General features: G+C 45.3%; 2 protein-coding genes across 6 annotated transcripts in view; one reads left to right on the forward strand and one right to left on the reverse strand.

The window, feature by feature from the left end:
* The window catches only part of LOC106804740 (dynactin subunit 2-like), an 11,427-nt gene extending 7,611 nt beyond the window's left edge, over window positions 1-3,816 (forward strand). The window contains exon 2 of the mRNA XM_014806066.1: window positions 1,569-3,816. Coding sequence (XP_014661552.1) covers window positions 1,636-2,853 — 1,218 coding nt within the window. The 5' untranslated portion in view covers window positions 1,569-1,635 and the 3' untranslated portion in view covers window positions 2,854-3,816. The remainder of the gene's footprint in view (window positions 1-1,568) is intronic.
* Window positions 3,817-3,904: 88 nt separating this feature from the next.
* On the reverse strand, window positions 3,905-22,561 carry LOC106804719 (protein FAM193A-like). Of its 5 annotated transcripts, none has more exons than XM_014806046.1 (25): window positions 22,231-22,561; window positions 17,196-17,337; window positions 16,873-16,916; window positions 16,503-16,580; window positions 16,206-16,321; window positions 15,451-15,606; window positions 15,185-15,260; window positions 14,722-14,856; window positions 14,384-14,508; window positions 13,879-14,029; window positions 13,572-13,681; window positions 13,133-13,237; window positions 12,771-12,959; window positions 11,946-12,027; window positions 11,512-11,668; window positions 10,696-10,798; window positions 9,220-9,787; window positions 8,445-8,519; window positions 8,008-8,226; window positions 7,746-7,850; window positions 7,052-7,561; window positions 6,570-6,743; window positions 6,049-6,207; window positions 5,701-5,764; window positions 3,905-5,338 (listed from the first exon to the last, which is right to left on the reverse strand). In XM_014806046.1, exons 1-25 carry the CDS (start codon window positions 22,405-22,407, stop codon window positions 5,151-5,153), a joined length of 4,008 nt encoding a protein of 1,335 aa, XP_014661532.1. In that variant the 5' UTR covers window positions 22,408-22,561; the 3' UTR covers window positions 3,905-5,150. The 5 variants fall into 5 exon arrangements, with proteins under 5 accessions (XP_014661532.1, XP_014661523.1, XP_014661514.1 ...); XM_014806037.1 differs by having other exon boundaries at window positions 9,220-9,790; XM_014806028.1 differs by having other exon boundaries at window positions 10,684-10,798.
* Window positions 22,562-23,004: the final 443 nt, after the last annotated feature.

Below are 23,004 nucleotides of genomic sequence, written 5' to 3' on the forward strand. Positions count from 1 at the left end.
GCTACGGGTACGGCAGGCGTATCTTAATTTTTCGAGGCTGGGGGTACGGCCGTCCATTCGCTTTCATACTTAACGAGACAAAGATGGCGGCGGTGACGCCAGATTTCGAAATAACGCCTTGGGAAATAAATTCACGATTTGAGAGTTTAGATGAGCTAGAACCCTAACCCTAACCCTAACCCTAACCATAACCCTAAACCTAACCCTAATCCTAACCCTAACGCCAAAAAGGGGGTTCAACGACCGACGGCTACCGTACCTCCAGCCACTGCGTAAATATATAGCAGGTGAGAAAGCGCGATCCCAAAAATTCGCTCGGCGCTCGCTGCATTTCTCACGATTTCAACACAAGTACACATCCAACAGCTTCCATCATTGTTTCTCCTTCAAGAACAGTGTTCACTTGTTATAAAAACATAATGTCTCTGTTCGTAACCGAGCTGTGTCACGCGAAATCACACAAAGACGAAATTCTCGCGTTTGCTCCCGTTGCGCAGTTTATGTAAATGGCTGTCAGAATCAGGAAACGCCCACCGGCGCTCTTCGTGACCTCATTCTTACGCTGCAACGTTTTTGCAACGCTTTACTGGCGGCTTTGACGAGGCTAGTACGGGAGTTGGAAAGCAGCGTGGTAGTTTCCCAAAATGCAATGCGCCGCCTATAGCCCTGAATTTGCAGCCATTTACATAAACTGCGCAACGGAAGCGAACGCGAGAATTTCGCCAGTCTTTGTGTGATTTCGCGTGACACAGCTCGGTTACGAACACAGACAGTATGTTTTTATAACAAGTAAACACTGTTCTTGAAATAGAAATAAAGATGTCCAGAGTAGAATGGTTGAATATTTGTGTTGTATTCGTGTGAAATCAATCGAGTGTCGAGCGAATTTTGGCAGCACGCTTTCCTACCTGCTATATATTTATGTGTCAGTGTGCAGCGGCAGCAATGGCAGCAGCCATTGTTTGTTGTAGATGAGCATTTGGATGGCATTTACAGGAAATTGTCGGCAATAATAGGTGAAAGAGAGTATAGAAACATTAAGACTTTGGTAGTAAATAGATTTCGTATTTATTTAGCACTATATTTTATTGAAACGCTCCAAATGCCTGTGGTACTAACTTAGTAAGTGTAAGCGCTTTCACAAATTTTGCACATACTATTACAGAAAACTCAAGTCCTCGGCAATCATATTGCTTTTAACACTGACTTCTATAGCCTATAGAGTATAGGCTCTCTTTACGTTTATTTACTCTAAATTAACGTCTTCCGAGTTAATCTGGACATAGAGCCACTGTCAGTGACGACTGTCAGTGGTTATCTTCATTAACGTTCAAACTATTGCCGTTTAACTAATAATATTCCAATCACTAAATCAGAATCGGGAGTTGGAATACGTGTGACAACATGTACGAATATAAATGTGACCACGGGCACAGCTATGATGTTACCGTGGACACCAACCCATTTAACCAATGCTGAATGCTATTCTACGCTATTCAATGCTGTGTGTATCCACGCTAATACTTACCCTCGACTCTTTTTGATTGATCGCCATTTTGCTTCTCTAGGAATTAACGCGAACGTCTACGAGCGCCAGCGACCAACGCAGCAGTGCACAGCGACTCACTCAGCGAGATGGCCGATCCGAAGTATGCTGGCCTGCCGGGCATTGCCGTCGGCGAACCCGACGTCTATGAGACGGGCGACCTTCCAGAGGACGACCAGCACCGGCAAGCGGCCGGCGCCGCCGACGACAGCAGCGAGAGCGTCGAGAGGATCGACATCAAGGCCGGCGACGCCTTCAGCAAGTTCAAGGGCAAGAGCGTTGACGGCGCCGGGGTCGACTTCTCGGAGACGGCGGCCGCCGCGCGGCCCAACCGCGGCTACTACGCCGACAAGGCCGAGTACGAGCTGTCGGGCGGCGAGCTGCGGCGCGAGCGCGAGACACCCGCGCAGAAGCACCAGCGGCTGCAGCTGGAGATGCGCGAGCTCGCCGACGAAGTACGGCAGGCGGAGGAGGCGGTGCGCGGCGACGGCGGCGACAAGTCGAGTCCCGTGCTCGTCGCCAAGCAGGTGGAGTACCTGCAGCGGCAGCTAGCCGACCTGCAGCTCGAGACCGTGCTCGGCTCGCAGGCCGTCGTCGACAGCTCCGACCCGCAGGGGGCGCTGCAGCGCAAGCTCATCAGCCAGATCGAGGCGTTCAAGGCGGCGACAACGAAGACGGCGGCGGCCGCGGCGGCGCCCCCTAGCGAGGACCACATCATCTACGAGCTGTACTATAAGCCGGAGCAGGCGCGCTTCAGCCAGGCGGCGAAGGTGGCTGACCTCGAGGCGCGTCTCGAGCGTCTCGAGGCATCGATCGGCGGTGCGCCGGACACGCTGTCGGCGCTCTGCCAGGAGGCGGAGGGCCGCAGCCTCGTCGAGGTGTCGCGCGTGCTCGCGGGCAAGCTGGCGCTGCTCGAGCCGGCCAACCTCGACCAGGTTGAGGGCCGGCTGCAGGCGATGAACCAGAAGCTGAAGCAGATCGCCGACAAGCGGTCGGTCGTCGAGGACGCGGACGCGGTGAACCGCGTTGCCGCGCTCTACGAGCTGATGATGCGCTGGGAGCAGACGACCGCGTGCCTGCCGGCCGTCGTCGAGCGCATGTCTGCGCTCAAGGACCTGCACGAGCAGGCGCTGCAGTTCAGCCAGGCGCTCAGCTACCTGGACAGCGTGCAGCAGCAGCTCGCGTCGAGCCTGCACGCGAACGAGGCGCAGCTGAAGACGGTCAGCGGCACGTTCAGTGACAACATGGCCGCGATCAGATCCAACTGCGAGAGCCTGGACTCGCGCCTGAAGGTGCTGAACAAGTGAACGTGTCGGACTGGAGAGATGCGCATATGATACGCAGCTGCATTGCTTGCCGCTAATGTAATGCATGGATTTTTTGCGATGTAGCGCAGGTTAATACTATAAATGATTTCGTCACTTTCGGGCTGGGATTGGTTGTTCCTGTAATCTCTCATGTGCTGCCCATAACCTGACATGGTCACCATGCACGCATGTATCTAGGCATTGATGCACATGTCTTTATATAATATATAGATGAATTATATAAAATGCTACATCTAAATACTTCACCCCCTTCGTACTGCTGATTTGCAGGGGAATCATTATTGTATGTTTTTCATCATGATCATTTTTGCACATGTCCAGGTAAAATATATTATACACATTCTATCTTTATTTATTAAGTTCAAAGTGTTCAAGTTTGTTATGTAAACTTTTGGTGGCTAAACTTCTGTGTCCTACCAATTGTGTGTTTAATTTGAACAAACATTTGACATCTATGTAGCTTTGCTTTATATGTGCGGTGCCAAGAGGTATACATGTGTTAAAAAACTGCAGTACAATGTATGTGAAGAATAGTGCAGTACAATTTCTGAACGTGGGATTGAGACATCTGAAAGGGATAAAAATTTAACATTTGAAGAGCAGATATATATTAACTTGTCGTGTGCTTTACACTTGATCGTTGATGGACTGGTACACCAAGCATAGCTTGATTCCTTGCATCTGCAGGTGCTAATTAATGTTTAAACTAAATTCTTACAAGGCAGGTCGGGTAGTCCTGACCTGTCAAAAATGTGTGAGATTTAGTCGTTTTGAAACGGAATCGTGCATTTGCGACTATTATGATAAGGTCAGGAGTAGATAATAGAAGATAGATCTTCTATTATCTACTCCTGAAAAGGTGATGGTCATTTTGCAGTGTTACCTATCTGGTCGTGTTAATACGGTGTAAGCAAAGTAAAAATAAAGACTGTGAACTAGTCATATATGTCTACCACATTGTCTCTGTACTCGTAATGACAACCGTTGGGACGACACAACAAAATTGTCACAAGACAATCGCAAACAACGATTCATAATTGCATGTAAAAATTTATTTTTAGAAAGGCAACTCCAGAAACGGGAGAAAACGCACAATCGTTATTTGTCGTGCACTAACCGCCGAGTAAAAGCAAAATGAAAATGTCCCGCTGTGCTGCGTACATTCTCTTGCTGCGCCATTCGGCAATGCGCAAGCTAGCACCGCCGACGCCATATTAAAATCTGTCTGATGCGAGAAGTCCTACATTGTAGACCTCATTGCCACCGCACATAACACACGAAACGTAGACCGTACACCCGAAGACAACAATCTGGTGGGAGGGTGGTGGAGAGCAAACTTGGGATTTGCAAAAACCCAAAACGAAAGCCACATACAAGTGCACGCGACTTCTTCAAGTTGAACAATCATTGCCATGGTAACAAGGCAGCTATGCTAGCTGTGCCTTCTGTAATCGTAACACGCCGTCTCCCTTTCCGATGACGGTACCTTAATAACATGCACATCGGCACCCACACAGGTTACACTTTGGATTGCATAAACTTTTACGCTTGCAAAATCACTTTCAGTAAATGGAACGTGGTTTCAAGTAAAAAATATGTTTATAGCATTATTATCGAGTAAGACAAAAGCACGACGATCTAGCTAGCCTACATACAGTATACAACCTACTTCCAACAGATCTTTAACAGCGTCACCTGGTTCACTTTAATAATTCAACATAAATGCTAAAGTGTAAATATTAGATGCAGCGGTTACCACCTTGACCGAATGACACACATTAGCATACAGCCACGCGAGGTATTGCTCACGTTCAGTAAGCTGATATAATGCATATAAATAAAATATAAATAGTTGATCTTACATTGTCATCATTCTAACAGAAAAACAAAGTGTGTTTCTGTTTGCTCATGAATGCTGCATTTGGCAATGGAAAAACCGAGACGGTCAGATTGTGATGCATTGCAATGTGTGCAACAAGTGGATTCTCTACCGGGATATGCCGTGTCAAGGCACCCGTGCCGTCTCACACACGGATATAGCAGTCTAGATCGGCGAACGCATGCAATCTCCTCTACTCTTCGCATGGCTGTGCACTACAAAATTCTAATAGCTGTCTAAGAGCTCCTCGTATTTATACTAAAGGCACATTATTACATTCCTGCACGGTAACGAACTCAAGCACAGTGTCCATCCTCCGGTCGCACGGCAGGCAGATCGGTCGCCACCGACGGGTGGCGCCACCTATCCAATAATACGGTTAATACGGCGAATAAGGCTAGTTGCTGCAGCTCATGGCCGACACCTTCTTCTTAAAGACGCTGCTGCAGTCAAGCTTGACCTTGACCTTGGCGCGATCGGGCTGCGGCTCGGCGCTGAAGCAGAACTTCTTGAAGGCCTCCAGCTCCTTCTCGAAGTCATCGAGCTCCGAGAGCTCCTCCTCGTTCTTCGGCCGAAAGATGTCGTCTGCAATAACGACGGTGATCCCGTTAAGAGGTGACGTCACGTCGCGTGCGCTCACTATACCGTATGCATAACTTCGTAGCAAAGTACATTCCCTCGGCAGGGGGAACTTAGGGGCCTACATTGCCTACTGTTCCCTGTCCCTCCCAGTTATCATTTCCATGACTTGTAACGAAAAGTGGTCATGCTACTGTGATTCTTTCATCGACTGAGATTGAGATAAGCAGTTACGTGCATAACTCACGACGAGTGAGATAATAATAATTTCAAAATTTAATAAAATTCTATAAATTAATATATGAATTGTAAAAAATTTATTTATGTATAAATATATAAACGAAATTACAAAGTTATAAAGAAATTACCGATAGATGTATTGCCGGCAGGTCCTGGGCCAGATCCCTTGCCTTTCCGCTTGCCAACATTACTCTAAACAAATGAAAAGTAACACGTTAAACAAGCAGCACCGACTTCTTCCTTGTTCCTTACATCTCTTATAATTTTCTTGTTTTTACATGATCTCTAAATACTTTCTGGTGCACCATTGTATCGAGATGAGACAGGTTATAGACAAGCATGTCTGTGGCTCTCGAGGTTGTATTCTCCATTGTACTGTAGATGAGCTAAAGCTTTCGGTACCAAAGCTTTACTCAGACATTTTTCCAATTAATGTTTCTTGTTGAATTAAATGCAATTGTGACCACACACACTACCTTTCCAGCTTTTGGCGGTGTGGAGGCTGAGGGCTGAGCATGATTTATCTGCACCTGTGCAGGTTTCGCGGTCGTCGTATCCACTGGCAGCTGCGGAGAAGGCGTTGTCGACTGCTGCTTTGGGGGCTGCTCAGACTTTTTCTTCTTGTCCTTCTTTCGCTGCAACAATAACGTCGAAGGTTTTTCATTTGTATATACCTTCACTCTACTTATGTGTAGACATGTAACTATTCACTTACTGATTCCATAAATAGTAATAATCAGCAAGTTCCATCATTAACTTGCAGGCTAAAACAAAATACCTGACCAAAAGTCGTCAGACGGCCTAAAATCATGTAATCTTCAGAGGGAAATCAACGGTCCTCATTTCTCTGTGACTGTTCACGTACAGTACAGACAAGATAACGACTATAGCTGTGAGTGAGTTAAATATCAAAACAAGACAGCAAGCGCAGTACTCTTCAAGTGAAGTTGCAAGACAAGCGAGAGACGAGGCAGAAACGACGTTTATATGAGCGTACCTGAGATGGGGTAGATGGAGCAGGACTAGGTGCAGTGTCAGGCTGAGATTCCAGCTTTTCGAGTGCGACCGAGTTCTGCTGGCGAGCAGGCCGCGCTTGTGTGACAGTAGATCTCACTCGTGCGGGCTGCTTCTGCGGCAGAGATACCTGCGCCAACGGCCTCTGCACATTCACCTGTCAGCAGGAAGGCAGCAGGGAATGAAAATGCCAGCATATGAAAACTCAACCTACTATTCTCCGTAGTTACTCAATGTTAACACCATAATTAGTGATATTAATTAGTGATATCGGATCAGTGATCATCAGATTAGTGAAATTAAAATTACCGTGAAAAGCACGATTATCAAAACGTCACTAATCAAGTGCCAAATGCTGTCGCCAAGTTTTTACCCATTACCCTGTTCTGCAAATGTCTGTTAAGGAATACGCACACGCCCCTGGAAGGCTCAATGATCAAGACTTGATACGGTTTGCGTACGTACCACTGATGTGCTCCCCTGCTGCTTAACGAGTCCGTTTAGACGTGGCAGGGGTGTCGGTTTACCCTGCACGGGCTTGCCGACGATCTGGTAGCCGGGATTCATGTCGGGCCTCCTCGTCTCTCCGTTCTGCACGTCTCCGCCGCCGCTCCGCGCCGCTTCATTCGGTGACGGCTTCCTCCTCTTAGTCTGCTCGATGAATCCATCCTGCCGAGAGTTTTTGCTGCCGCTGCTGCTGTTGCTTGTGGCGGTGCTGCCACCACCTAGAGATAGAGCCTCGTGCTGTGGGCTCCTGCTGACGTTACGAGCAGGCACCTCCTGCCATGAGCTCTTGCTTGCATCTCTATTCGTGGCCATCTCGGCTCGTTGGTTCTTCGCTGCGCTCTGATCCATCGTCCCCTGGTGTAGATTTTTGCCATTGTCGAGGAGCTTCTTTCCAGTTTCGCCGGTTTCCAAGGCAACCGGATTTACGCTGCCGTTACTCGCCGTTGTAGCCTGTTTCGCTTTGCTTTTCTACAACAAAAAACACCGACTTTGGGTAATACACGTGAAATGATACGATGGCTTACTGTGATCTCACCTTTATTCAAGATACGCTGTGCACTTGACTATGCTTTCACACTATGCTCTATTATATATCATATATTATTATCTCATATTGGTTTTAGGATCAAACTCGGCAGCGCTGCACACAAACCTCTGCATTACTGTCCATTGTCTGCTGTTCGTCTGCCTCACCCTCTTCCTCTTCCTCCTCCTCTGCTTCTTCCTCTCCCATCTGAGACTTCTCCTTTAGTTCAGCCTACGAAGAATACCAATAAACACATCATCGTCATTACTAGTATTGTACTGAATATAATTTATATAGAATAACTTACTATGCAGATGGGAAGCACGGTCACATGCATGCACTTGCGCATGAATACCTGCCCACACACAGTGTAAACTGGTAGCATTACCTTTTTCTGCTTCTGCCGCGCTCTCTTCGCTGCCTTCTTCGATATCCGCTTCTCTCGGTCGGTCTGCTCGTTACCGACTGGCACGCCTTCTATGAATGTCAGCAGGTCGGCGATGCTTTCCGTGCCACGCGGTGCCGACGAGTTGCGATCAGTGCTGTCGGATTTTTCTTGGTCGTTGTCCAGGACATTGTCTACGTGCTCGCTCTGTGACATATCAAACTGTCATTGGCTTCGTTAAAAGTTTGCCCCAAGAACACACTAATTAGAATGAGGTTAAAGTATTGCAGTAGCACCTCATGTTTGTCACACAGTGAAAGCAATTACGTGCCTAATTGCACTTCCACGTACTAACGGTAATTCGACTATTAGGACAAACAGGATCATGTACACTTCCTGCAGCTTCATGTGGTTGCTGTGCAAAACGAAACACTGCTTACCTTCCTGCGCGTGAGCCTCAATCGCAGCCTCTCCCGCATCTCCTCCTTCTTCCTGCTGATGGGTGTTGCAGCACCCTGCAGAGACGTCAGTAATTACACACGACATAATGATGAAACCAATGCTGGTCAGTCAGTAAACCCACGTAATAGAACACCGCCGAGAGGAAAACGTGAAACGGATGCTGTTGCGAAGCGGAAAAATGCATCGCCAAGAGAAGAACAACACCGGTGCAGGGTGCTTACATGCCGGCCGCGAACTAACGTTGCCGAGACAAAAAACGATAAAAACGAATTGAGAGAAGTTGCTCTTCCTTCCCCTTCCCGCGTGACTCTGCCTCCACCCGTGCGACCCTGCCTGCGCCCTGGTGACCCTGCCCCCTCCCGTGTGACCCCGCCTCCGTGAGTGTGACCCTGCTTGCGCCCCGGCGACCCTGCCCCCTCCTGCCTGCCTGCGTGACCCCGCCTCCACGCGTGCGACCCCGCCTCCACGTGTGCGACTCCGTCCCCTCCTGCGTGACCCCGCCTCCACGCGTGCGACCCCGCCCCTCCTGCGTGACCCCGCCTCCATGCGTGTGACCCTGCCTGCGCCCCGGCGACCCTGCCCCCTCCTGCCTGCCTGCGTGACCCCGCCTCCATGCGTGCGACCCCGCCTCCACGTGTGCGACTCCGCCCCCTCCTGCGTGACCCCGCCTCCACGCGTGCGACCCTGCCTGCGCCCCGGCGACCCTGCCTCTTCCCATGCAACGCTGCCGCCGCTGCGCGTGCGCGTACGTACCACGCCGTGCCCGAAGAACTCGCAGTAGTAGCAGTCGCACTGCTTGCCCTCCTTCTGCGACGAGCTCGTCGTCGACGTGCTCTTCTCCGAGCAGCTGTCGTCGACGTCGTCGTAGTCGCAGTGGCAGTCGGCGTTGCGACAACCAGAGAGCGCCGGCGGCACGTCGACGGCCTTCGGCGCGAGGCAGTGCTTGCGCTCGCACGGGTATGCAGAGGGCTCCGCGTGAGCGCGCGACTGCGCGAGCGCGCGGATCGCCTCCTCCTTCGCGACGCTCAGCGCGGCCGACTGGATCATCTCCGGCGTCAGGTTCGCCTGCAGCGCCTTCAGCTGACTGTGCACCGCTGACGTCTTGAACTCGCCGCACGGCTTGCCGGCGCCACCTGGCGGCGACTGCTGCTGCACGCACGACGATGACGTGTCGACGTAGTCATCGGGCGGCTCCTCCTCGCAGCCGTTATCAGTCGCCTGCTTGGGGGCGTTGTGGTCGCCGCTGCCGTCCTTGTGCAGGAATGAGCTCGCTTTGAGGATCTCGCTCTTTAGCAGGTGCAACTTGCACGAGCTGAGAAGGCTGCTGTAACGAGATAATAACGATCATTATAATAATTAAAATAATAAGTTATTAATAATTATTATTAATAATAATTATAAATAATAATAATAAGTCAGGGTTACTCTACCACTCGCCACAAAATAGCCAATTGATACATTTTTTGTACTGGCTATAAAAACATTTAGACTGGCTTTTTTTGTGGCTAAAAGTGACCAAACTGGCTAATTGGCAACTCACAGCAAGCAAAGATCCAGATTCTGACTCAACTGTACAGGCACCACAGAACCGAGATTCTTTGTATTTTGTTCAAGTAGGTAATTTATAATGAAATTATGTGGACAAGAAATTGCTGCAAATTATTAACATTGGATACAAAAATGGTCAATTGGTTATTTTTTTGGCTACACTTTTCAATTTCCCAGAGTAACCCCTGATAACTATATGCAGTCTAATTAATCCCTGATATTAATTATCTGATGATTATCTTATTGTTTCTATGAGTAGTAAAATAGTAATAATAAATATGAGCCCTTAACTTTGAAACTTTAATTTCAATTAAAGAATAAGACACAGCTGAAGAGTTGAGGGCAAAACCTTAGCATGCGCGAAATTCTGAGATAAAAAATATTCTATATGCCTCAAGAAATGCCATGGTTAGTGGCACAGCACTCATTGCACAACAAACTCTAGCTGAGAGAGCATCCTGTAGTGCATCAAGCACAACGTCAAGTTCCTCTTTTAAACCGAAAAGGAAATACCATACGCCACGTGCAAAATACGGTGTAATTCACCGGCATCAAGCAAAGCTTCTTTACTGCACACGAACTAACAATGATAGCGTCGGTCACACGGAGAACACGCGTGTCTGCGACGGGGCAGCCGACCCCCCTCCCCCCTCCTGGGAGACAGCGCACCTGGTGTCATACCCGTTCTCCCAGTCTCCATAGGCGTGGTAGATGTGCTCCTGCAGCGCGTCACCGGTGTCCAGGTCCAGGCTGTACGGACGTCGCTTCTGAGTCTGTGCCGTGCCTGAAACCACGCATGGCGCGTCGTGAGCGCACACACTGCGATCGCCACACGCCCGTGGCATGTGCCCCGTCCCGAAACACCGTCGTCGCAAACCAACATCTGTGTTACTTACTGTCATCACCAGTCGAGAGTGAGTAACAAAGATGCTAGTTTGCAATGACACTAGCACCTGTATCACACACTAGCACCTGTATTACACGCTAGCCCTGTATCACACACTAGCACCTGTATCACACGCTAGCACCTTTATCACACACAAGCACTGTATCACACGCGCTAGCACATTTATCACACACAAGCACTGTATCACACACTAGCACTGTATCACACACTAGCACCTGTATTACACGCTAGCACTGTATCACACACAAGCACTGTATCACACGCTAGCACCTTTATCACACACAAGCACTGTATCACATGCGCTAGCACATTTATCACAGGCTAACACCTGTATCACACACTAGCAACTGTATCACACACTAGCACCTGTATCACACGCTAGCACCTTTATCACACACAAGCACTGTATCACATGCGCTAGCACATTTATCACAGGCTAACACCTGTATCACACGCTAGCATCTGTATCACACACTTTAACATCTGTGTCACACTCTAGCAGCGATCGCAGATTAGCACACGTAAGACTGCCCTGGCAAGGTTAGCAACCCTACACCTAGCTGCACAAACACAGCGACTACAACACTCACCTGACATGTGAAGGTTGTAAGCGGGTTGAGGACAGGGTGAACCGGACCCTGAGCCTCCATGCTGGGAGCAGTGTGCGCGTGGGTAGAGGTGCTGCAGTGACAGGCCTGACACGAGGGGCTTCACACATGATGGACACTCACATGCTTTGTGCTTCGCCTGTACAAGGGCAGAACAACTCAATCAACCCAAGATCTACGCTGAAGTTGGAATACGTACGATTATACTTTTATACTACTACGCACTCAACTGTGTTGTTAAATGGATGATAAACGCGCTGTCTGAAATGCTCTGCCTTTTAAACAGACATTACATACAATAGATCCCACACCCAAACTGAAATATCATGTGCTAAACCCAATGACTGTTAGAGTCAGCACAGTCATTTAATTAGAAGATCGACAAATTAATCCATTCTTTAATCGAAGTGACTTACATTCGGGGCACAGGGTTTCTGAACACACGAGGGGCAGTCGCAATTATTGTGCTTCACTTCTGTCTTCCGGAGAAACTCTCGCCTGCAACGACACCGTCCGTTAAACACACACGACCAGACACTGACATGCCTGCAATAACACCTATCGAACAACTTAAATTTACCAGTAGGTAAAAGATATCAACTTGCAACTGTTTGCCTGCAACATTCACAACATTAAGGTTTGCTCTCTTCTAATCCTAACCCTTCCTGTTTTCACAACAAAACTGGATAGTTTAGAGTAAACGTAACACTGTCCTATCACTGGTACAAACACTTACCAGCTGAATTGCAGAAAGGCAGCACTGATGTATGCCATGTATACATAAATATTACACACTATTGGATGCAGCATGCTAACTTCTCTACTAACTAGCAACTATGTGATGATAGCAGGGCAGTAAACCAGTGTGTAATTCTGGGAATGGCTTTTATATAGCATCTAATACGGTTCCTAAACAGGTTTGTTAGATCAAGTCTGCACACTATTGTGCAGCGCAGTGACAGTGATTAGGCAACACAAATTGTCACTATTATCTTGTAACAAAGATGTCATTAGGAACCTAGACCCTTAGCAGTGACACATCTGCCTTGTGACAATCAGGGAGATATGCCTATCACTCTGATCATGCTCAGGTTGCAGATAGGAAAAAAAAGAATTGGTGACGCCAACACCAGGGAGATCATAGCTTTCTGGAATCTTCAAACGAGGTCAAACATTTGTCGCTACGTAAAATCCTCGGAGCGGATCTGCGCTGTGGACCGCAGCCGGTGATCAGCACGCACCTGAGATTCGCGGTCAGTGGCTCCGGGGAGGATGACCGGCTGGAGTTGCTGCTGGACGACAGGGAAGGTGACGTGATGTCTACGATGAGACGCGACGCCGCCTGCACCTCAACAAAGTCGTCGGTGACGTCCGGCACAATGATCTTAGATGCAAGTACCTGAGACAGCGTGCACTCGTCGCACGGGCACCTGCAGATATCGGACACACCCGGTTGTAAGACAAACAGATGGACAGACGTTCAGTACCTGAACAGAACCCTTTGCATGCATACAGAGCTTCAGGTAAATGATGAGTGAATCTAGATGGACCATATCATAACTATCAGACAAACAAAACATGATGACAGCATGCTATCACGTACCTGTTATTCTGGCACTTGGGGCAGTTGCAAGGGTCAGTTCCCTGGAAGGGACTTGCTCCCGACAGAATCTCCTGCATGGCCTCTCGGAAAGTCTCTTCGATTTGTCTTGATAAAACATAAACGTAGCTAGTCAATTAGGGATGTTATGATCGAACGAAATGATAACAGACAACACTACATGGGCAATTTGAATATTCGCTTAATTTGCAATACTCTATTAATGATTTAAATAATATTTTTTCAAACACAAGCCAAAAGCAAAAAGAAGCATACCCAGATGAATTTCATTATTTGTTTGCAGAAAATATACTAGAGTCAACTTCAAGGTAGTATAATATAGAGTGACGAGAAAACAGGAAGACATGACCACGCAAGAACACCGAGAACTGATGTTACTCAAGCACTACAGCTATAATGCAAGCAAAAGGGGTCTTCTTACTTTTGGCTGCCTGCATCCGAATTCTTCATCAGCTTCTTCAGCAGCTTCTGCTGCGTCTTAAAGAACTCCCAATCCTCTTTCAACATCTTCTGCTTCATCTTCTTTGCAGTCTGAGAACCAGGCAAGATAGGTCGAGTTTAAGGCAACGCCTAGAGAAACGCACTCCACTCTAACATAAATGGACTCTCTGTGTTCACAAAGAGGTTTCAAATTATTAAACCATGCTCAGTCTCAGAGTCAGAAGGCAATTATATATAATTTCCACGTGCTGTCATCGCTCAGGAATGCTAACAAAACTTGGGACAACCTCTTCCTGCATGAAATCTTCCATGCGCTTCTGCGAATCCCTCCACACTGCCGATATGAAGGTCATCTCATCGTCCAGCTTGAGATAGCGGTGCAGGAGGTTTGGGTAGCAAGCATCACCGCCGCTTCCCTCCGTGTTGCCTGCATACCGGCTGTTGCAGCACACACACCAAGTGTTACTCAAGATCAACACATTTTTACCCAAACTAATTACCTACAATGCAAGAAAAAGCTCCGCAGAGCATATGAGTTCTTTATCTGCAATCGGCTCTACACCCACTCAAACTACATTTAGGTGGCTTATTAATCATGGTGGCATACTATACGTAAACTAAATGCACATGTTAAATGTATTATCTAAGAAATAAAGTGTAATTTAATGAAAACAGTCTCAAATCAGTACACACGCCCTGTTAAAGCCAGGCTAATGGTAACCCCCGACCTATTTGGGAATAAACTAATGTTGTTTGCACGAGTGGCTAGGTTTGTGCTGTAACCACATTTACCTCATCTGAGTAATGATCATAGGGAGACTGTTTTGCAGGAGTGGGTCGGAGTAGATGATACTCTGGAAGAGGTGCCTGTCCAGCATGTCCCAAGTCAGATTGAAGCAGTTGAGATGCTTTTCTTCCTACAGGTCAATCAGACACAGCACGCCTCATTATAGAACACGTTCATTACAACTTGCTAGCCTAGTGAACCTCCATTGTTTGGATTCATGCAGAATCTAAGCGAACAAACACTGTAATCAGTGTAATGACTTTGAGAATTGTGTGACGTCGCCCGGAGACACTGAGGTTTTCACGACGGCTGAACTTGTACGAGCAGCGCGTGAGAAACCTACCAGCTCAATGAGAACGGATGCTACTCTGCTGGAAGCTGTGCAGAGGCTGTCGTACTCGTCGAGAAGTACAGTGATGAACTGCTTTGCTTGCTGCGGGGTCTTCAGACCAGTCGTTAGCTTCTTCAAGAGACGAACCTACGTAAAGAACCACCGTCTTATACTCACACAGAAAGAACAACATATCGGAACATGCAGCGTAGAATGCATAAAGCATAAAGTAGGAACTACAGTTTTTCATCTGAGCGAGCACAGTGTGGAGGGTTGAATTGCACAAGAAAAAAATGCAACCCTAATCATCCCAATAGGAGGCAATAACGCACAACATATGTTCATGTGCTGCTTTCCACATATAGCCGTTGATGCTACTAAGCGATTGTGCAGCTCAAGACGTAATCCCAATAATTAGGTACTAGAATGAACCATATCAGTCTCCACTCAGCCATGTAGCCATGGCGACGCCTACCTTCATCTCGATGACAAACTCCCGGGATTGGGACTCGAGTCGCTGGTACAGCTGGTGAGGGTCTCTGCTGGTCAACCTGAAATGCACGGATTTACAATCACATCTACATATGCTGTCGGTATACCTCGAAACAAGTTGGGTCTTCACGCACTGCTATCGTGTTTCATCTATTGAGTTTATCTTTTATTATTTATTCATTATATTATTATTATTATTTTGTTTTGTTTTGTTATTTATTTTGTTTTTATCCTCGAGCTTCTGCTCACCTGGTGACCATGCCAGTAAGCTTGGCTGTGTCGTGCTTTGTGGAGAGCGTCTTCTCTATGGTAGCCTCGCGGTACATGCAGCGCACGGCCTGCCGCACCTCTGCCCAGAACTTCTGCAGCTGTCTGCCCTCCACCTCCTGTTGCTCCTCGATGTCACTGCAGACAGAACGAACAGCTCACAGACGACGCCCGTCGGTACGTGTACGATACATGCGATCAGTACATGCCAGTGAAAAAAATACACGGGGGCTCGGGGCGATTTAGCCCATGAAATGCCAAAAAGAGCCCCTGAAATGCCAAAAAGAGCCCCTGTAAATTTGCATAGAGTTTAATGCAAACCAAATTTTGTCCATCTATTTTCATCCACGCGAGCTTGAAAAGTAGCACCCGAAAAATAAATTATACTTTTTTCCCTGGTACATGCCATGTGTGACGTATACAGTGCAAAGATTATATGCTGTTATTGTTATTATTATTTTAACATTTAATTCATTTGTCACCTAATCCAAGCGTACTACACTCGCAAAAGGTCAGACGCTACGCCGCAAAATGATCAAAAGACAAAGATCTTTGTAGAGTACAAAAATTAGATGGGCTTGGATTACCTACAACTACATAACTAAAGTATGATTATATTGCTAATCTACTCGTACTTGGGCTATCTTACTCTGATTAAAATACCAGTTCATGTATAAATAAGCTATTGTCATGATTGTGGTACTATGTACTACGCAAAAGGCAATTGTGTTGCTTACCGTCGTTCCTTGCAAGCTTCACAGTTGCATGGTGCGCCATCTGACGTGGTTGGCTCCGAGGATTTGCTGATCGCCACCTCAAAGAGGTCACCGGAATGGAGGACCAGATCTTGCGGCTAGAAAGGCACAAGAATACATTAATCTCTGCAAGAATCATTAGGTCAGATGTGCACACTGTCCCACTTGCACCGCGCTGAATTATAGACAGGTAGAAGTTAATGTAAACGAAGCACTTACAACTGCTGGATTCAGCTGAATGTAGTAACTGGATAATGCACTGTGCACATGAGGACTTACAAACAGCGTTGATCCTGCAAGAGCCTTCTCCTCTAGTTCTAGGTTCTCACGACATGAGGGGCATACCCACAAGGGAAGCTGCATAAACAACATGAAAGACATATATAAGTTAAACAGCAATACCTCATAATGTTAACAGAAAAAGTTAGCATAAATGCATTATCTGAATGAATTTTTGTGAAATATTTTAAAACAAAAGAAGCACAAAAAAGTTAGATATGTTACACATATAAAATTACTTACAGGATTATTATTATATTACCAATATACATGGTATTTTTTATGCAAATAGCAAAAATAAATTATGCGCATATTTACATTTAATTACTTATCTAATAAAAAAATACATTGTAAAGCTAAACTCATGTACCTGAGCCAGGGAAGCCGGGCCTGATTCCAATTCTTCCAGTGGTTCTGGAAAAACACACAAGGGTTTTATCACTTGGCGAACCTCCCATTCACAGCTCCCTCATACAATGCTACTACACAATGCTGTTTACACACGTATGCTTTTCACAGTTTACACGATTGGGTAAAAGCAGCCCCAACTTTAAAGACGTGGGGTATGTACTTTGTAATCAGAACACATCACGACTATCAGGTCTAAAGGTGAGCCACCAGGAGTACAATGACTAGCAACCAGGTTTGAAGTGAGACGATAATCAGCTACAGACGGTATCTGTGTTAACATACCTGCTGAGCTCGACTGATCAGCATCGGGACGTTCCCGCTTGCACAGCAGACACCGCTCTCCTCCCAGGTACGGATTGAAGCCCCGGGAGAATCGCTGCGGCTCCTCAGCATCCATCAACCGCTCCACCTCCTCCTGCAGACTCTAAATATAGAAAATGCTAACACTGAGAGAAATACCCATGTCGGATTTAATGAGAGAATGGAGCAATGAGGAGGGGGCATATATGAGATCGGGGAGCAAAGAGAGAGTGGAAGAAAGCGAGGGGGAGGTAGAAAGGAGAGAAGGGGAGAGGAGGGAGTGAGAGGAAGAAGGACAGGGAAATAGACAGCGTTTCCCCTGGTCAAAAAGGTCTGCGAGGTGGTAAATTTTTTTTGGCGTATTTGCACGTTTCAAGGTCCTAGCAAAGATCTGGGGGCATGCCCCTTAAAATTAAAAAAAAAAATTGTGCAATTTGGTGCATTCTGAGCTGTTTTGGCGCATTATAAGCACTGTTCTATAAAAGAACACTGATTTTCATCAGCGAGGCGGTGTTTTGGACAAATTTCTGGGTGGTGGCTAAGAATTTGAGCGAGGCGGCCCACCTCACTCGTGTCAATGCAGGGGAAACACTGATAGAAATGGGGTCTAGATGAGGATTGTTCCTAAAAACAGTGTGGTCTCAAAAAGTGGTTACATGTGCAACTCATTAGCTCCACATGTATACAAATAACAAAAAAATATCATTTCACTAAAAATGGCTTTGATTATACACTGTTTACGCTACGAACATTACGTGATAGAAGCCGTGCTGCCTTACAAATGCCCATACACACACTGCAAAACACATCTAGGTCAGACCTTGGCTTAGAGCCAAGCAACACCAGCAAAGCAAGTCTGCGTTGAGCGCAGCTATTCTTGTATGGTTATTTTTGGGTGGTGACCGGCAGCATGGGGGTGGGGATAACACTGCTGCAGTCGAGCTCTACACGCACGGCATGACGAAATTTAAATTGATTGAATCTAACTGTGTCACCACACAGCAATGGCACCTCATTGCATGCTGCTCCTTAGTGAACACCTTATCGTGTGCAGATGTCTTTTTCTCACACTAATCTCTTGTATCACAAATATCATTTATGAGAAATCTACGACAGCGTTTAGCTCCCTGCTGGAGGATCGAAAGACAGCTAATCAAGGCATATCAATTGCACATTTATTTTCTAATTCACCTAACATAGTAATGAAAACTGTAAAATAGCATTAAAGCCGCACTATGCGCATCCAAATGCTAATTTCTCCAGTACTAGACTAGCAAATACTTCGTGTCATGCATAATCACACTACCGTATATGGCAAAATAAACTCTAGTTCCTCCCATTTCAGTACGCGTTTGCTTAAAACCCACAAGAAAGAGGTGCGAAATCTGGTAATCTGGCGCCAACGCTAAATTGTTTGCCAAACAATTTCGCAAAGAATCGGTTAGGTGACGTCACGTTTTTATCTTTGCTACACACGTACCGCAGCACCGATCCACGGTTGCTTGGCAGAGCAACGCGAAAGTGTCAACAACATCGGAGAATTTGAACAACATTGGAGGTATTTTCAAATGCCTTTTATAAGACAACACGCATTGAAATGGGAGGAACTAGAGTTTATTTTGTCATAAGGTAGTGTGATTATGCATGCCACGAAGTATTTGCTAGTCTAGTTATGGAGAAATTAGCGTTTGGATGCGCATAGTGCGGCTTTAAAACTGACCGTCAACACAAAATAGTTGTGCCCTATGTGTATAGCCTGGATACTATCTGAAATCTCATTTTGACAAACTGTCTATTAATCTTAGACCTCTATGTTTTACATGGAATGGCATTTCTCATCTGCACCTATTATGTAAAATATAAAGTGCACATGTCAATCTGTGTTACAATTTCATAGGTTTACTAGTGCAATTTTTCAGGTCACAACAGAAATATTAAACGCCAGATTAACATATATTGCATCTTTAAAAAGTCCGTCCACCAGATAATCTAGCTCGATATCTTTACCTAAACAATAGTTTTTCAAGTACGCCCCTTTTGATGCATTAGATACATTAAAGCGAGTCTGACCGATAGTTAATAGCTGTGTGAATATATATGTACAGGGCGCGAAATTAGCACCAGCCCACCGGCATATGCCGATAAATTATTTGGAGGGCCAGTAAGACTAAGATTGGCAAAACACCGGCCTTCCGAGCCGGTGGTTTCAGCCGTGTTAGCGAGTATCTACATTTTTATTTATAGCATTATTTAATGAGCAAACAGCCTACATTACTGTTTTACCTGAAGGATATCACGCCATGATTTTTCAACATTTTACAAACTAGAAATCGAGAATGCAAGCGTGAAACATGACATTGACAAAAACATTTCGGACATCATTCACGATCTGGTTCAAAGCAACAAACAAAATTTGTGAGGGCTGGTAAAAAACTGCTATTACCAGCCATCTGGGCCGGTGCAAAAAAACCGGAATTTCATGCCCTGTATGTATATCTATGCACACATCTCAGAGATATAAAGCACTTTTACCCTTATCAGACACTGATGGTTAATATGATGTTTAAACCTATGTTATGCACATTGGACGTATATGCCTGCTGCCTGTACATGTATGCTGGGAGCCAACAAAATATTTGCCACTTAGGGTGCATGCATGTATGTTTATAATTATCTTGCAATAAGTAGCAAAGGTTTGCAGACCCGTACACAAATCATTATGAACTTAAAGCATGGTTAACATTATCATACAGCATCCAAATATTCCATTTTTGCAGTGTGTGCAAAATGTTGTTTTTTTCATCAAATAAACGTGTTGTCATTATTGCATTGAGTGCTAATATTATAATGTTTTGTGATTTTTAGTTTTAGGTGACTACACCATAACCACTTGTAGACACTTTGGTCATCACAATAATAACATATTGATAAATAAATGCAAATTGTATTTACTACCAAACTGTTGATGCCTACGTACTCTCTAGCTCCTAATAATCCAACTTAAAATATTAAATGTGGTTGAAAATGCTCCTCTGCAACACACATTCCCACCACACACATGCCATTGTCTACAAACTCAGAGAAAGATAGATATAGAAAAGCGTGAGTGCTTAATTTAGACAATGCTCACTTCATTTCATACTATCACAAATACACAACTATTCACCTCCATATCTGTATCTGTGCATAGCCGAATGTTCATTTGTTCGAAGCATCACCCTTGCACTTTGGTAAAACAAAATTTGTCCAGAAAATCTGATAAAATCCTGTGGGAAACTCCCATTCCACAGCAATAGTAATTATGTAATTCTAATGTGAATACTAAATGCTCAATCTTGCTGTGAGATTCTGCACAGTGCTGTGTGTGTGCAGTGCGATTGTGTTGTTGAGAGGAGAATTTTTTGGTTCATGGATATAAGAGCTGACCATAATTAATTTTCGCAACGTGCGACAGGTGCAACGTGCAAATGTGGACAGCTCTTATATCCTTGGGGGCAGAATTTCAATGGTGTTTGCCTAAAATTACAAGCCATCAGAGAGCACCTATTTAAGCACTTAGACTTTGGTACTAAATATAATTTGTGTTTACTTACCATTATTTTGTTAATGAAAGGACCCGAATGCCAGCGACCCTAAGATTTTGATTTAAAACACATGGATCGTCAGTAATTTGGCACACGCTAACAATATTTAACCCAAGTTCAAACAAACCAGCAGTTTTAATGCTCGAGTACAACCCCCTTGCATTGTGGCTGTGTAGAAATGTCTGCCTGTGTGAACATTGGCTTGGACTTAGTGATGTGGTTATAGGCCTACACGTTTAATATGCCATTTTCATCATGATCATGCGCTAGTATTGGTAATATTACTATAGACTATAGTTCAGCTTACTAAACAGTACCTGGAGATACTTTGGGGAGCTAGATCAGCTGCACTCACACCCCTATAAGGGGACAGTCACGGAATAAATTTTCTCTTTTTTATATTTGTATTCTTTGCAGGGAAATACCGATCTAAAGGTTCCCAGTCATACATACATACATAGTAAAAGTTATATTATAAATCGCTCGTGCGGCATGTCGTGAATCCACTCACGATTCAACAACAGGCACTTGGAACGTCTCAATAAAAAAAATTAATGGTAAATAAACACGAAATGTACCAAAAGTCTTAATGTTTCTCTACTCTATTTTGCTTCCATCTTCCAGCTTCCATCTTGGTATCTATGTGTACATAAATGTTCACTTGTTCGAATTATAACTCTGGCCTTTGTTCTTACCTACTCCCGCCAGAGATATCTCGTGAAATCTTGCAGGAAATGTTCTCTCCGTGAAAATGTAAAGAGGACGAGGTGTCTGTTTATACACGAGTAATAGGGCGCATTGCATGCCGGGATGAGCTGCTGCCGGCCTCCGAGCTCCGTTTCGAGGACGCCAAGCCAAGCACAATGCGCGCGGGCATGACGTCACACACACACGACTACAGCGATCGATCGAAAGTAGCGCCGTTAGGGATTTTCGGATGATACGTCCTCTTTACATTTTCACGGAGAGAACATTTCCTGTAGGATTTCACGAGATATCTCTGGCGGGAGTAGGTAAGAACAAAGGCCAGAGTTATAATTCGAACAAGTGAACATTTATGTACACATAGATACCAAGATGGAAGCTGTTGGATGTGTTTTCGTTCTGTGATCGTATGAAATGAAACGAGCGTCGAACGAATTTAGGGATCACGCTTTCCTACCTGCCCTCTTATTCATGTTGTTTGTGCGCCGCAGGGCGGGCATGCGGTGTACTTGTGTGTTGCAGATGAGCATTTGACCGGCATTTACAGGTGATTATAGGCAAAATAGAGTAGAGAAACATTAAGACTTTGGTACATTTCGTGTTTATTTACCATTAATTTTTTTTATTGAGACGTTCCAAGTGCCTGTGGCTGTGGATTCAACGAAAGGAACACGATAGATGAACACCACTGGTAGAAATAGTACATGACATAATCGGAAAACCCGTACCTCTTCCGAATGGGATCTTTGCTCATTATTGCGCACAACCCCATCATGTTGATCTCGACCATTTGCCTGATGGGTTGCAGTTTGCAGTGCCTGTTGCGAGTTGGCAGTGGCATTGGAACTATTAGGCCTTTTGTCGTTGGACTTCTTTTTTGACTTTTTCTCTGGTACACCGGCCATAGTTCGGCAATATAGACATACGACTTTAGTCAATGATTATTTCCGCTCAGACCAATATCATTAAAACATCCGATAATTCCTTAAAAGGACAAAATACGCGTATTCAAAACCAGCAACAACATTGACCACAATAAATATGGCGGAACAAACTTAGTCCCATAATGCCATACGCGTTGTATATTTATATTATTTATTTTATAATTATTTTAAACACGAAGCAATCGAGTTTAAAAACTAATACTAGACTAATTATTTGAAATTTAACTTTGGTTGCATGAAAATGTGATAAGCATTTCAATGCACTCGTAACACACGTTTTCACTTCAGTTCAGATATTTCCCACAACTGATTGCGGAACCTAACATGGCGAGGATGGGCTGAAAGTCGGGACGTTGAAATCTATGTAAATATGTACACAGTTTTTGATTGACTGCTGTAGTAAAACGTGTATATGTGACAATGTATTTAGGCGCACAATATCAATAAAAATGTTATTGTTTCGTATTGAAGCGAGTATGGTGGTAATTTGTTTAATATCAATGTGTTTATCTTAGCGAGTAAATTAATATCTCAGGAATTTGATTCTGTCAGAGAGGT

Source organism: Priapulus caudatus, unplaced genomic scaffold (genome assembly GCF_000485595.1).
Source record: "Priapulus caudatus unplaced genomic scaffold, Priapulus_caudatus-5.0.1 Scaffold5, whole genome shotgun sequence".
In the NCBI taxonomy this organism is placed as follows: domain Eukaryota; kingdom Metazoa; phylum Priapulida; class Priapulimorpha; order Priapulimorphida; family Priapulidae; genus Priapulus; species Priapulus caudatus.